The sequence below is a fragment of the Puma concolor genome, chromosome B2 (assembly GCF_028749965.1).
Source record: "Puma concolor isolate L17-30 chromosome B2, mPumCon1.1.hap2, whole genome shotgun sequence".
Lineage (NCBI taxonomy): Eukaryota > Metazoa > Chordata > Mammalia > Carnivora > Felidae > Puma > Puma concolor.
In genome coordinates this window covers 65,208,383-65,224,082 of record NC_141671.1, presented here as the reverse complement: position 1 = coordinate 65,224,082, position 15,700 = coordinate 65,208,383, and the positions used below count along the sequence as shown (strand labels likewise).

Genomic DNA, 15,700 nt, shown 5'->3' with positions numbered 1-15,700 from the left:
TAGGATAAAGGTACAATGTTTCCTATTTTAAATCTGTTAATGTGAGAGAACTAGATCAAAGCTCTTTCATAATAAACTGTGTTTACCTGCTAAACTGACACTGCATTTTTGCCCATCACATCCTGACCACAGTGGGTTCAACAATAGTATGTGGCTGCTGTGTGAGGACCACCATTCGTGGGAGATGCTGGGGATCCACTTCAACTATTTCAAGGAACTGGTATCCCTTACAATAAAGAACTACAGCAGACAGCAAGAGGGTCTTGCAAAGGCTGATTTTGTCTTTGAAAAAAAAAGAAAAGCCTTTGTTTTTCAAAAGCTGCATCATATTTTTGTAAACATAATCTAGATCAGTTTTAACCTCATAGTAGAATGTTTCTAGTCTATCCAGAAATGAAGTACAGCAAAACTTCACCTATACTCTCAACCATATCTTCATTCCACTTTTGGAAAAAAGAAATAAACATTCAGATTTAATACAAAAGAAAAATGTTCACTTAACCTATATCTGCACACAGATTATACAACCACAGCTAATAACTTCACTTTAATGATCTCTGCAGCCATTTATTCAATCACATTCACATTTGTTTACATGAAATTGTTTTAGATATGAAGACTTTCAAAGAATTCTAAGAAGAATGGTAGAAACTGGGTAAGGGTCTTCTCAAACTACAGAATAAGGTGAGTAGTAGGTAGAAGTTAAAGATCCTGTAAACAAATTTGCCTTAGTTTTTTAAAAAATCAAACATTTAACATCTTGGCTAAAAAAAACTAGCAATAAATTACCATCCAAGCATTGTATTCACAAATTTAAGGAGAACAATAGTTGAATCTATTATGACAAATTAAGCAAGCATTTTGAGATAGAAAAGTCACTGCATTTTGCAGAAAGTCTGAAATGTGTAAGGACTTGGACACAGTGGAATACCAAATATGGGAATGCACTGGAATAAAATATTACCTAACTACCAGCGATGCAGCAGAAACTCTCAGAGACTAAGAGCAAGTGCACTGGAGCCAGCCTGCCAGGACTAGAAATCTGGTCCCACTGCTTGCTACACTGTGCCCTGAGACTGTCACTTAATCTCCACTCTCGTCTGTAAACTTGGAGATAGGACTTCTAACCTTACAGAGTTGCTTGATGACCACTAGAAGTGCTCTGCACAATGGCAGAATTAAGCACACAATATTTAAGTTGTTAGGTAATGAAGCAACCATCTCACTAAGTAATCTTTTCATAATGTTTAGTTTCTGTTCAGTCTAAGAACCTGCTCAAAATCCTGAGGTCTATTCCCTGTGGAAGAGATGAAACTACAGGAAAATCCACAATGGCTGGGAAACCTATTATAGTAGTCCCCCTCACCACACCCCCATACACTTTCCAAGGTACATTCCAAGTACCCTGGGGATGCCTGAAACCATGGATAGTACCGAAACGTATGGTTTTTTTTCCTATACATCCACACCTATGACAAAGTTTGATTTATAAATTAGGCACAGAGAGCATAAAGTAGAACAATTAATGTACTATAATAAAAGTTATGTGAATGTGGTCTCTCAAAATATGCTGTACTCTTCTTATGATGTGAGATGATAAATGCCTACGTGATGAGATAAAGTGAGGTAAATGACAAGTGAGGCACGGTGACAAGTGTTAAGCTACTACTGATCACCTGGTGATATATCAGAAGAAAGATCATCTGCTTCCAAACTGTAAGCGACTAAAACCACAGAAAATGAAACCACAGTCTCATACTAGAGCAGCCTAATATCCACATGCTCTAAACGTGTATTCTTCTGATGAAGGTACGTAAAATGGAACATCTACCTCAACGTGGTCATAGTCTAAAAACAGCCAAACCACATAGCATGACTAGTAATCACTCCTAGGTCCATTTTTTATTTTTTGGTGCTCTATTTGACAGCAGTGTAACTCCCGGATTAAAGGAGAACAACTTTTGTCTGTCAATTTACACTTTGAGAGGCTGCAGAATCCCTAAACCAAAGGTTCTCTCTGGCTGTTGGGATCCTAAGGCTGATCCAAGGTCAAGGCAGCACCTGTACAGGTCTAGGTACTGTTGGTTTATGTGTATTAGAGATAGAAGGAAAGGGATGGCTTCTGTAAGTCACCTTTGAGGACTCTGGAATGATTCCCTGGGAACCCCCAATATACATGTGCATTCTGGTCAGATGAGTATTTCCAACCTCCTTCAGAAGACTACACAGCCAAACAGGTAAATCTCTCTCGTCTTCACATGAGTGGGAAATCTTTTAATATAATTTTTACTATGAGTAAAATCAGGACTGAAAGAGTACAGGGTTCAGAGTAATTCCTATTTCTGTCAAATTTTACATAATAGAAACTCACCAAAATTAGTAAGTTACATAGCTAGAGTATATGTATAAAATGTGTAATTTAACCTGCCTTTCCCCCTCCCCATTTTCAAAGACATTTTGAAAACATGTCTGGGTTTTAATCTTTGCATGTAGTTCAATGAAAGATAACTCTGCTCACCCAATATTTTATAGGGCTCAAATACAACTGGCACAGTTTTGGTCCAAAATCAATGTTCTAAAAAAAGAATCAGATGGGATTTTAAAAATCAACTCTGTAACTCTTAGTGGCTGATGCAGAATGCACAAAGCATGAAGGCCAGACCAATCAATCCCTCATAAAGGTAGAAGCCGCACCCCGTATTGTGGTCATGGTGCTACTTAAGAGTTAAATGAAGTCTGCATTGTTCCACTTGCTTTGATACCGAAAAGAACACATGAAGTACACTGAAGCCTCAGATGTAGGGTCTAATTCTCTGCGTGGTTGCAAAGCAACTCACATACTCCAATGGAATCCAAAGAAGTTTAGCAGATAAAACAGCCTCACTAGAATGCTAGACCAAAAGAAACTGCTTTTCGTGCTCAGATTGTCAAATAACCTAATGCTTCTTTCTGAAGCCAAAACATTAGCATTAGACAATTTTTATTATCACATGCGTACCCATGCCTGCACAAATTCACAAGGTAATTAATGTTAATTGAAACAATAGTAGTAACAGTCCCTCATTTTATGTTTTGGGGTAGGGGAGAAGGAACAAAGCCAAAAAACAAAGCTATCTTTTCTGAAACATTAATGCTGCAATTTTGATAAGCTAATTTCTAAGACATTTATTTGCTCAATTCTAGTGGTAATTACGACTATCATAACAAAAGAATGCATAATAAAAGTATAAGCAATTAGTCTTCTTAATAAGACATAAGTTCTTATTAAAACTTTCCACCCAAACAATTTTCATTTGGCTCAGTTTTTCTAGAGAAAAAGAAATATTTTACCTCAAAAATTATGCTGTACCAAAACACACTGTTGTTCATTTATAAAGTATAAATTTAAAATAGAATTTTAAAGTTGTATGCTTAAGAGTAACCTATATTCCTAAAAGTTAATATATTCACCTTCAAAAAAGATAAATACTTGATGGGATCACTTGTATGTGGAATTAAAAAGAAAAGTTGAATTCATAGATGGTGGTTACCAGAGCTTGGGAGTGGACAAAAAATAGAGGTTGATACAAACTTTCAGTTATACAACAAGTAAGGTCTGAGGACATCTAATATGACTACAGTTGATTATACTGTATTGTGTAACTGAAACTTGTAAAGAAAAAAACTAAAGTTCTCACCAAAAAAAGTAAATATGTGAGGTGATGGGTGTGTTAATTAACTTGATGGTGGAAGTGAAATATACACTTTAAATATTTACCATCTTATTTGTCAATTATACCTCAATAAAGCTGAAAAAATATTTAAAGTATTAAACAACTTACAATTTTAAAAAAAGGAATAAAGGCAAAATGTAACGTCAGGAACAGAATTCAAAATTTCTTTATCATCAATGTGAAAAAAAATCCTGATCATTAATATTGCCCTAAATAATTTTTTAAAAAATTTAAAAGTAGAAACATTGTATGTCCACTATACTTCAATAATAAAACAATTTTAAGGCTAACTTAAAACAACTATCTTCATAAGAAAGAATAGGAGTACTTAATTTGCTACAATTTCTTATTCTTGATTTTTCTGCAACCAGAAATAAACTATCTTGAGGATGGCTCAATAGAGCATAAAAATAGAACTACTAGCTTATATAATCAATATTTATACACCTATGGTTAACTTTAAAACCTCTGAAGTTACCGAGTTAATCTCTGGCAAGGTTGAAATAGTCTTAATTTTCCCACTTATTCACTCTAAACACCACTGTTTGCCTAAAGCCAGAGTCAGCACACTTCAAACAGTGAATATTTAGGCCTTTTGGGTCAAAGAGTGTTGCAACTATTTAGTATGCTTTTGTGATGTAAAAGCACCCACAGGCAATATGTAAATAAATGGAATGCCTGTGTTCCAATAAAACTTTGTTTGCAAAATCAAGCTGCAGGCTTAGTTTGTCAACCCCTGGCCTAAAGAACAGTAAGCTTTCAAATCAGAGACTGCTCAGAGACAATTCTTTCAAAATTGAACTTTTGAGGCTTTTCAAAAAGGAAGTAAGCAGTGATGATGTAAAACCATGTTCTTACTACATACCTGAGCTGCGGGTATGACCGTTGCAGGTAAGGGATTAGAAATCATTGGTCCAAAGATGTCCAGATCATCATTCAGGGATGGCACCGTGGTTGTGTTCCCATTGGTCACTGGTGCCTCGGCAGGGCCATCTGAAAAGAACACAGATTCTCATCCCAAAGTAGATGCTCTTAAATTACTTAAAACATGACATTATTTTTTAAATTAATATATGGTTAAAAACAGTTAAAAGGTTGACAAGATTTATGTCCCCCTTTTACCCCCCAGGTTCTCTCCTCTTTCCCAAAGAAACTATTTCTAGTTTTGTTTATTCTCTCAAAAATATCCTTTAGTCACCAGTTTCTAGGTACAATATATCCAAACCCTGTTTTAACAAATGGTATTACACTATTCACGTTATTCTGCATCCTGATGCTCTTTATATGCCAGGCACTGCTCTGAGTACATACATTAATTCATTTAATCCCCATAACCTTATGAGACAGACACTACTTTTGAGATAACTGACTAAACTGGCATTTCATACCATGTTCTTATAAGTAAGAATGCCTGCATGTGTGTGTGATAGACGACATCACTTCATATCATGTTTACCTATGCTGGAAATAAATTCTGATGATTTAAAATGTTTGTAACGTAGGGGCGCCTGGGTGGCGCAGTCGGTTAAGCGTCCGACTTCAGCCAGGTCACGATCTCGCGGTCTGTGAGTTCGAGCCCCGCATCAGGCTCTGGGCTGATGGCTCAGACCTGGAGCCTGTTTCCGATTCTGTGTCTCCCTCTCTCTCTGCCCCTCCCCCGTTCATGCTCTGTCTCTCTCTGTCCCAAAAATAAATAAACGTTGAAAAAAAAAAATAAAAAAAAAAAATAAAATGTTTGTAACGTTGAATTCTTAAGTTACAATGCGGGGGCGGTGCACCTGGGCGGCTCAGTTGGTTAAGAGTCTAACTTCGGCTAAGGTCATGACCTCGTGGTTCTTGGTTTGAGACCCACATTGGGCTCTGTGCTGACAGCTCAGAGCCTGAAACCTGCTTTGGATTCTGTGTCTCCCTTTCTCTCTGCCCCTCCCCTGCTCACACACACACACACACACACACACACACACACTCTCTCTCTCTCTCTCTCTCAAAAATAAGCGTTAAAAAAAGTTACAATAAGGGAAAAAACTACATAGAAAGGAAAAACATACACTGTGTAAACTGATTCTGTAGGAAGTATCCATAAAACTTTGAAATAAACTCACTGTATACTCAAGCATGGCCACGTTCAGTGATGGCAGTACCAAGCCACTGAGCTGTACCCGGAAGGGAACTCCGACAGAGTGACAATATCCTATATCAGCTTCTTACTTAACCTACCATTCAAAAAACTTTTTTCAAAGTTTGTCTCTCCTTTTTACATTAGTGCAGAATTTACAAAATATAAAAGGTGAGACTTGGAGTGGGTTGGAGTAGAGAGTTTGTGAGCGCAGTCCAGGGATTGGGACACCTCACACACTTTCCTGTGGCCACAACCAAGTTAACACTTAAGAGTGTCCCCACTCCAATCTCTTGTGATGAGGGAGCATGAGGCACGCTGACAGGCCACAACCCTGCCCCCCCCACCCCCCCACACACAGTTGGGATATGTGTGATATTCCTCTTGGCTGCCTGAGAACAAAGGAAAGGGGAAAAACAAATGGTTAACTGATAGAGATCATAGTCCTACAAGACCTGAGTCTCCATCTATTCATGAATATCTTAGTAAACTATAGGAAAAAGGCAATCTTATCAATAGCCTAATCTCCAGAAACCTATAGACTCTGTTTCCTGGAGCCCCAACATCATCCCTCCATAGTGATGTGGGAAACAAAGACAGAAGGAAATGGCAGAACTAAATTTCCTTGTAACTTGCAGTCCATTGACAAATACTTGAGGCAGGCAGAGTAAAATGTTTCTCCAGGACTCCCCACTGTCTTAATGCTAATGCTTTGCCACAGGGAAAACAACCTTGCTTGATAATAGCTAGGCCTCCAATATCCTGGAAGTCTTCTTTAGCATATGAAAATCTCACTGGAAACTTCCCCTTGACTTTACCTCCCCCAACTCCTAACTATATAACCAATGTCTCCTCATCATCCCAGGGCAGCTCTTCCTGCCCACGCTCGTCCCCATGCTTTAATAAAATCACCGTTTTGCACCAACAGCATCTTTAAGAATTCTTTCTTGGCCATCGGTCTGGACCCCATTAACCCCACTGTCACCCCCAAAAACCTTATCATCTTGAGACTCATGTCCTAATCAAGCTTCTATTTTAATAATTTACAATCTTTTTGATCTCTCTTTGCCTCAAAGGCAAATTAGTCATCTTTCAAAATTTCTTTAAGGTTGAGTGAGATGTCTTGCACAGAGCAGGTTTCCAATATTTGGCAAATCTAATGGAAGGTCTTCCACATACTAGGTATTTCTACCACAAACCACAGAAACTCCCAGGTTTCTTTTCTTTTTTAAAATATAACTATAGAAACTGTTATATTTTATTTCCCAGTTTAAGCCTCAGTAAGTCACATATTACTAATTTCAGTGAATAAATGGGTCAATGAAATATTTTTTACTACTTAATTTCTAAAAGACTGTAAAGCCCACATAAGATTAGTTTGTAAGAGATCAACTGCAAATATTTTTAAATCACTTTCACTGATATATTATCAGAACCCAAAAAAAATATAGGTTTACTCTCTCTCTATATATATATGTGTGTTTGTGTTTGTGTGTGTTGTATGTTCTATCTCTATTAAGCACCATGGACAATTTAAAGGGGAAGCAATAAAACAATGCACAGATAATACTAATTTATAATATACAGAATTTTAAGCTAAGATACAACTATGACCTAAAAGAATTCAAATACGACTCATGAAAGTTTTTTGTTTTCATTTCTAACCACAAATGGCAACATTCATTTTGAAGTCAGGCATCTTTAAAGAGCTATTTCATGTTTTCCAGTCCATTCCACATTCCATTTACATCATGTAAATATGAACCAGAAACAAAATATTTTAAAAGGACAAGGTATTCTACATTAAAAACACAATTAAAGGAACATCATCTTTGTGGTATCTACAACATCTCAGTTAAGAAACTCAACAAGGACATGTGAGCCAGTGGTACCATCATCCATGAGCTGCAGAGCTGGGGACAGGGACACAACCCCATCAAACAGACATATTTAATTGTATCATGAACAAGGAAGCATTTTATTAGCAGGAAATAAAACCATATAACTATAACTATATATATATATGCAGTTTAAATTCACAGACAGAAGCATATGTCCTTTAGAACAAACTACAATCAAGAGGAACAAAGGTAAAAAAGCAAAAGCCTGAGTATAAATATGTATTTCCAGTTTTTCAGTTAAAATTTTTTGCTTTTACAAGTAATAGCAATCACTAACAATTAGGACAAATTTATGAAAAAAATACCTTAAACTTGAGAAAGTACTATCTTTTATTTTTTGGTGAGAAAATATCCTGACTCGACTTTTACCACAGGACATGTCAACCTCGTTTACAGAACGCCATTGTGCCAGCATACACTGTATGAGAACCGAGAGGTTCACCAATTGTAGGCAAATGATCTGTATTCATTACTTTTTTTTTTTTTTTAACGTTTATTTACTTTTGAGACAGAGAGAGAGAGAGAGCACGAGTGGGAGAGGGGCAGAAAGAGGGAGACAGAATCCTAAACAGGCTCCAGGCTCAGAGCTGTCAGTACAGAGACAGACGCGGGGCTCAAACTCACGAACCGTGAGATCATGACCTAAGCCGAAGTTGGACGCTCAACCAACTGAGGCACCCAGGCGCTCCTGTATTCATTACTTTTATAAACTGTACATCTTTCAGAAATGTATGTCTGTTTTTAAGAATATTACTTTATTTATACTTTCAAGTCTAAACCCTATTCAGAGTCTAAATTATAAAACAACATGTGGCACGTTATGTGGTTTTGAAGTCTCGTTTTACCCTTCACACCCTTAGGATCACATATGTAACCAACAAAAATAACAGCCAACACTCAGTATAGTGCTTATTTCATGTCACCCTAAAAAAATACAAATACATCAACATATACGTACACTTCTTTAGTCTTTATAATGATGCTATGAGAGGTACTATTAATTATCCTCATTTGCAAATGGTAAAAACATTAAACTTGTCCATGGTCACAGAGCTAGTGCAAAGCCTTGGGTTATAATCTAAGTCAATTTTTATAATAAGATCAATACATTCTTGTAAAAGATGCAAATAATGCAAAAATGAATAAACTAAAAGTTCACTACCATGGATGATGGTAATGGCTGCAAAATAATGTGAATAAATGTACTTAATGCCACTAAACTGTATGTGTAAAACTGGCTAATATGGTAAATTATGTTGTGTATTTTTATCACAATAAAAAAAGTCCCTACATTTTCTATGCTTCTAAACATATGTTTAAAACAACGTATATATATCAAAGTCATTTTCTTTAGATCAAATGGTGTATGTGTAGGTGAGAATGGACTGCATTCCATATTACATGAACTTAAGATAACTTACTTATTCAATCCTGCACTACTGGGCATTTAGGTAGTTTCCAGACTTTCATCATTACAGAAGCAGTAAATACCTACTGTCCTTAATATAAAGCCTACATAGCTCATTTTCTTCACTGCAAGGTAACATGACTTCATGTTCTACTACCACACTATAAAGAGCTTCATTTTCTCATTCCATTAAAAATATATATGTATATTTAAAATCTGACCTTTTGAAGTCTCAGAAAGGCATTCTACACCAACAACAAAGTCAGGCTCTCTTTGTAACCACCTACCATAGTGGAGCTGCCATGAAAGTCAACTCATAACAGAAGTTCAAGGAACTTTGGAATCCTTTAGAATGAGACAGAGGAAGCATCTGCTTAGGAATGTGATCTTTATGGAAAGGTTGCCATTTTCCAAGTGAATAAAGAAGATACGTGTATTAACTCCAAAAACCTAAGATAAGAAACTTTCTCTCCCAGGTCTGACCAAGGTTTCCTATCCAGCCTTGTGACAGACACAGTGACTCTTCTCTGCCTTCACATCTACAACACAACTGTCTTCTTTTCTCTCTACCCCAGTTTTCTTATCATATAATCCCCTAATATCAGAGGTTTTACCCCCATCAGTTTTTGTTGTTGCTGTTACTACAAAAGCTAAGCATTCACAGAATTGTTGAAAAATCCTTAGCCTAAACAAAAACTTCTCAGCCTTGCACAATCAGTAAATACAAGTTCCCAAAGGGTTTTCCCAGTGGATTTCAACGTTTGCTAATCTGACTTACTATACTGTGTTTAGCTTGCTAAACGTATTCTTTAAAAATTTTTTTTAATGTTTATTTTATTTTTGAGAGAGAGAGAACGTGAGCAGGGTTGGGGCAGAGAGAAAGGGAGACACAGAATCTGAAGCAGTCTCCAGACTCTAAGCCATCAGCAAAGAGCCTGATGAGGGGCTCAAACCCAGGAACCTGAGATCATGACCTGAGTGGAAGTCGGACGCCCAACAAACAGCAATCCAGGCGCCCCTAACAGCATTCTTTAAAAAGGACTGTTTGATTATAACGGCTGTATTTTTGCTTTTCAGTATTTAAAAAGGAGAGTTAAAGGGGCACCTGGGTGGCTCAGTTGGTTGAGCGTCCGACTTCGGCTCAGGTCACGATCTCACAGTTTGTGGGTTCCAGCCCCACATCAGGCTCTGTGCTGATGGCTTACTCAGAGCCTGGAGCCTGCTTCAGATTCTGTATCTCCTTCTCTGTCTGCCCCTCCCCCGCTCACGCTTTGTCTGTTTCTCAAAAATAAATAATTAAAAAAATTTTAAAAAGGACAGTTAAAGACTATTTGTCATATTACCATCATTAGAAATATCACATTTCCTAGACTTTTTTTTTTTAATGTTTATTTTTGAGGCGGGGGACGGGGCTGGTGGTACTCCGTGCATGTGCTTGCTCGTTCATGGGGGAGGGGCAGAGAAAGAGGGAGACAGAAAATCCAAAGCAGTCTCCACTCTGAAAGCAGAGCTGAATGCGGGGGCTGGAACTCACAATGATCACGATCTGAGCCAAAGTTGGAGGCTTAACTGAGTGAGCCACCCAGGCGCCCCTTCCTGGACGTTTTAGAAGAATGTTTATACATGTTACCATTTTTGTCTCTGTGAGAGACAGGGAAGGCATCTCCTTCCATTATCTCCAGTTACAGAAACCAGGGCACACACACCTTTAAAGACTTGTTCAGGGGCGCCTGGGTGGCGCAGTCGGTTGAGCGTCTGACTTCAGCCAGATCACGATCTCGCGGTCCGTGAGTTCGAGCCCCGCGTCGGGCTCTGGGCTGATGGCTCAGAGCCTGGAGCCTGTTTCCGATTCTGTGTCTCCCTCTCTCTCTGCCCCTCCCCCGTTCATGCTCTGTCTCTCTCTGTCCCAAAAATAAATAAACGTTGAAAAAAAAAAAAAAGACTTGTTCAATGTCACTTCCCTAGTTAAGCAGCAAAATCTCCACTACAACAGTCTTCTGACCCCTAGGCTAGTGAGTTCTCTTTTCTAGTGATGAAACCACATTTCATCAAAAGTCATGGAATTACAACTGTACCTAATTATAAACAGGTCACTTAAAATTCTGAAAGTTAAAAGCCAACTTTTATATAGTTTATAATTATGTGCACTAAGAAAAGCAGTGACATAAAAGGTTCAAAAACCATTCAGCACCACATGCACAGTTCCTCTTCATCTCCCCACTCCTCTGTCCTACCAAGCGCAGTATCTTCTCAATTTACAGGCAAGGATACAGGTGGTTGTGGTCATCAATGAGCAAAGTAGGCTGAGAGAAGCAAGTGTGGGGTACAGTCAGCCTGGTTCAACAAAGTATTCACGTATCACAGTGAGTTCAATGAATCCTTTTGATCAAGGGTCCACTAACAGCACAGTCTTTGCTGACTGAATAAAAGCTCAGAGGCCACAAAAGCGGAAGAGAAGTGGATGTCTGTGCAAACTAATCAGAATTCACCACAGACACGCACCTCAGAGTGAGTGTTGTGTTCCTTGCTCAGCTAGAAATGGTGGTGGGAGCAGCCGGCAGCAGGAGGAGGGAGAAGCCCCCTTTAATCAGTATGCAGAAACAGTCGTTGGTGGACAATAAAAATAATGGGAGATCCAGAGTACAAGAAAAGCCTAAGGCAAATGGGAAGAAATTTAGCTGGGGACAACATCATAAAAAACGATAATGAAGCACAAAGGACCCCTTGAAAAGGCAATGAGCAAACTGAAGAAATTAGGACAATGCAGTAAAATGAAGAAGGAATTTCAATCTCGAAGGCAAGGAAGGGATCAAGCCCACAGTTAACTGCTTGTGGGTAACTATTTTTTTTTCAACGTTAACTTAAAAGTTTAAAACCAGTGTTTTATCTGAAAACTGAGTTTGTAGATGACTTTTAAAATGCACACGTACCATAAATATACAAGAAAATGTTAAAATGTTTTGAGCTAAAAAAAAAAAAAAAAAAGTTGTTAAAATCAGTGCTACATCTCACATGAACATAAGGCATGCCCAGCATGCATTTACTGGCCTGCTTTGCATCATGACACTGATAGACACTTCGAAAAAAGGTAACATTTCATATATGACAAAGTCATGAAGGCCAGTCTCTGTCATCTAGAAATCCTCAATATGGTGAAATGAGACTGCTGATTCTATTAACTGTGGCTATACCAGAACTCATCTAACACCAATAATCCAAATGAGTAAAGGTTTAAAAAAAAAAAAAGTAAGACAATATTTAGTGTCTTCTTTTTGGCTCATTCCCAGTACCTCTGAATGATAATTTATAAACTATAGGAAATAAGAATATAACACTTTACATTTTAATGACACATTTTAAAAACTAATATTTTTATGCCAGGTACTCTGATCAATGCTTTTTATAAAGTATCTCAGTTTAATCATATCACCTTAAGAGATTTTTGTACACATTAGGCCTAGGATTTCAACAGAATTCTGGTGGTGTACCTAGAAAACTCAACTGCCATAACCAGTTTGAGAAGTTTTTTCTGGAGCCCCTAAGCAGAAATAGGTGCCCTTTCCCCATCTAGCGTTAAAACAGAAGTTGCCCTACATCACTAATAAAAGTGCCTGCAGGGCAGGGCTGGCTTCACTACTACCAGGTCCACTCACTGTATTCGACACAAGCTCCTTTTCTGAGGCAACTAATGACTCAGTAAGGTAGTGTTACCTTACGACCCAACACTACTTCCATTGTAGACCTGTCACCCACATCTGGTCAGCCAGGCCTACTGACTTTTCCACCCAAATCCAGGGGCTACAAAAGTGGCAGCCTTCCCAAATACCTCAATATTTTTAGTTTTTAAAGGCATCTGAATATACTCAAGTTGACAGGCAATCCCAGTATGCTACAAGACGTCATTACCGCACCCTGTTACCATGTTCACAGTCCAGACCCCTTGTCCACTCCCTCCTGTCATCTCACCAGGAAGACACAGTAGAGCCACCTCCTTAATTTGATGCTTAACACAAAGCCCAATCCCAGGGGCTTCCTCTCTCCAGTTCACCAATGACAGTGAGGTTGGAATTCTATCTCCAAAGCAGATATATGTCCTCCAGAGTCACACTGTCCAGAGGCCAGTGCATCACTGCCACACAGCACCACACACAACTACCCACACACAGGCCAGTCTCCGCCACCCACTGCCTAGTGAGCAGGAAGCACATCTTACTCTCAACTACAGATCTGTTCCAAGTGTGCTATCATAGCACCTGGCAGGTGCTCCAAAGATGACCTCCATAACACACCGGATCTTACTTGAAATAAATCTCCAAAGGACAAACAACAACAACAACAACAAAACCCAAAACTGAAACAACTCATTTGCTCCTCCTCCTGACAAGCAGCAGCAAGAAATTAACCTCTGAATTCAGGAAAGTAAAATTTAAATTGGGAATTTTAGCATTATTCCAGATTTCAAACTGAATTCTCACAACCAGTTCTCTTACATAATCCCACTCTTCCCTCAGCAGTAATTCCCTATCTTCCAGTTTCCAGACTGCAACCTCATCCCCAACTTGTATTACTATACACACAGAGAAGCTGCATTTTCTGGTATTTACTAGAGTTCCATGAACTCTGCTGGTGCTCAGTAAATATTAATTAAATTCATCCTTTACTTGAATGTCAGATGTATTAGCTGGTCATAATCTATTTGCACAAATAATAAAAAATGTCAAAGAGCAACATGAGATTTTATGTATTACTAATCTAGTTTAAGGCAGATAAGAATATAATAAGTAAACGGATGTTAGGTTTTTCATTACCATTTTTGACTGAGCATGAATATTCAGCCTTGAGTACACCCTTGCTACAATGAAAACTGCCAAGTCTAATTCTTCATCAGTAACTACTGAGGCGTCATCCTAGGAAGGAATGAATTTAAAGTGGAAATAGCACTGATTAAAGAAGGCTGCTTCCATGAGATGCAGTAATGTTCTTCTTAATGGCAAAATTCCTTCTTAAAGCTTTATAAATTTTCATGTTACTCAAAGAACCTTTTTTATTTTCTACACAAGAAACCATTTAAAGCTCTTTCCTTAATAAAAGTGTTATTTGGAATTCCTTTGTATTAAAACACATGAATTGCTTTATGAAATGAAATAAACTCCCATGTGCGTTACTTTGTGAAATTCAAGTCACAAATGTCCATTGAAAGCATATTAAAATTGTCAAGCTTCAAATTGTTTTCAAATGCCTTAAAAAAAATGTGCCTGAGAGTTAAGTGGAGCTATTTATTTTTATTTTTTAGTTAATTTTCTTACTGCTAAAAAGGTGGTATTTAGACTACTTTACTAAAATGATTGAAGTGGCCTTAAAAGATGATCTTAACTCTCTTGCTCTATTTGTTGTCCGTTTTACGTATGTATGTATATATATATGTATATGTATTTATGTGTGTGTGTATATATATATATATATATATATATATATATATACACACATATATATGTATGCATGCATGTAAGTAAATTTAAAACCAAATTGTAGGGGCACCTGGATGGTTCAGTCGGTCAGTCGGTTAAGCATCTGACTCCTGATATGGGCTCAGGTCCTGATCACATGGTTCGTGGGTTTGAGCCCCATATCGGGTTCTGTGCTGGCAATGTGGAAACTGCTTGGGATTGATTCTCTGTCTCCTTCTGTCTCTGCCCCTCCCCTGCACATGTTCTCTCTCTCAAAAATAAAATTAAAAAAACCCAACAAATTGTATAAGACAAATTTCTTTCTAAATGCTTAAAACATGGTGACAGACTAGATTTCTTCGAGGCCACCCAATTTCCTTAGTGCTTTAATTTTTTTTAATGTTTTTATTTATTTTTGAGACAAAGAGAGACAGGGCATGAGCAGGGGAGGGGCAGAGAGAGAGGGAGACACAGAATCCGAAGCAGGCTCCAGGCTCTGAGCTGTCATCACAGAGCCCGACGCGGGACTCAAACCCTCAGACCGTGAGATCATGACCTAAGCTGAAGTTGGACACCTAACCAACTGAGCCACCCAGGGGCCCCTCCTTAGTGCTTTTCAAGGAGCTGCAAATCTTCTCTCAGTCAAAGACCATGCTGTGTGACAACAGTCTGGAGGAGTCCTAGTTACATAGTATAATTTGAGTCCCTCCTCTGCACATCCCCTTCAAAGGCCTGAGCTATCTCTTACTCATCTCCCCTGACCTGGTATTCAGGCTACAGTCTCAGCACAGCCCTGCATACAAGTTACTGTGCTACATGCTTCACATTTATTTCTTCATTTAGATTCCATCCATCAACCACAGAGGTTCTTATTTCCATTTCCTAGATGAAAACACCAGAGCCCACACAAACTGCAGGTTACTGCCTCTAAATCCAGTGCTGTTCTTCTGACACAATGCCACCAGCTATCAATATGATAAGAATCCAATATCTGTTTTGTGTGGCACAAGGTCACCTGGTAGTCTTTGAGTTTTATTCTGTGTCACAGCTCAACGCAGTGTAATAGTTAAGAACATGGGCCTGGCTCTGTAACCTACTAGCTATGTGACTTTAGG

General features: G+C 38.2%; 1 protein-coding gene across 6 annotated transcripts in view; it reads right to left on the bottom strand.

Annotated features, from left to right (window-relative positions):
• SMAP1 (small ArfGAP 1) overlaps positions 1-15,700 on the bottom strand; it is a 251,040-nt gene that overhangs the window by 4,505 nt on the left and 230,835 nt on the right. For all 6 annotated transcript variants that reach the window (XM_086707184.1, XM_086707188.1, XM_025925397.2 and 3 more), the window contains one exon: positions 4,579-4,706. In XM_086707184.1, coding sequence (XP_086563310.1) covers positions 4,579-4,706 — 128 coding nt within the window. The remainder of the gene's footprint in view (positions 1-4,578; positions 4,707-15,700) is intronic.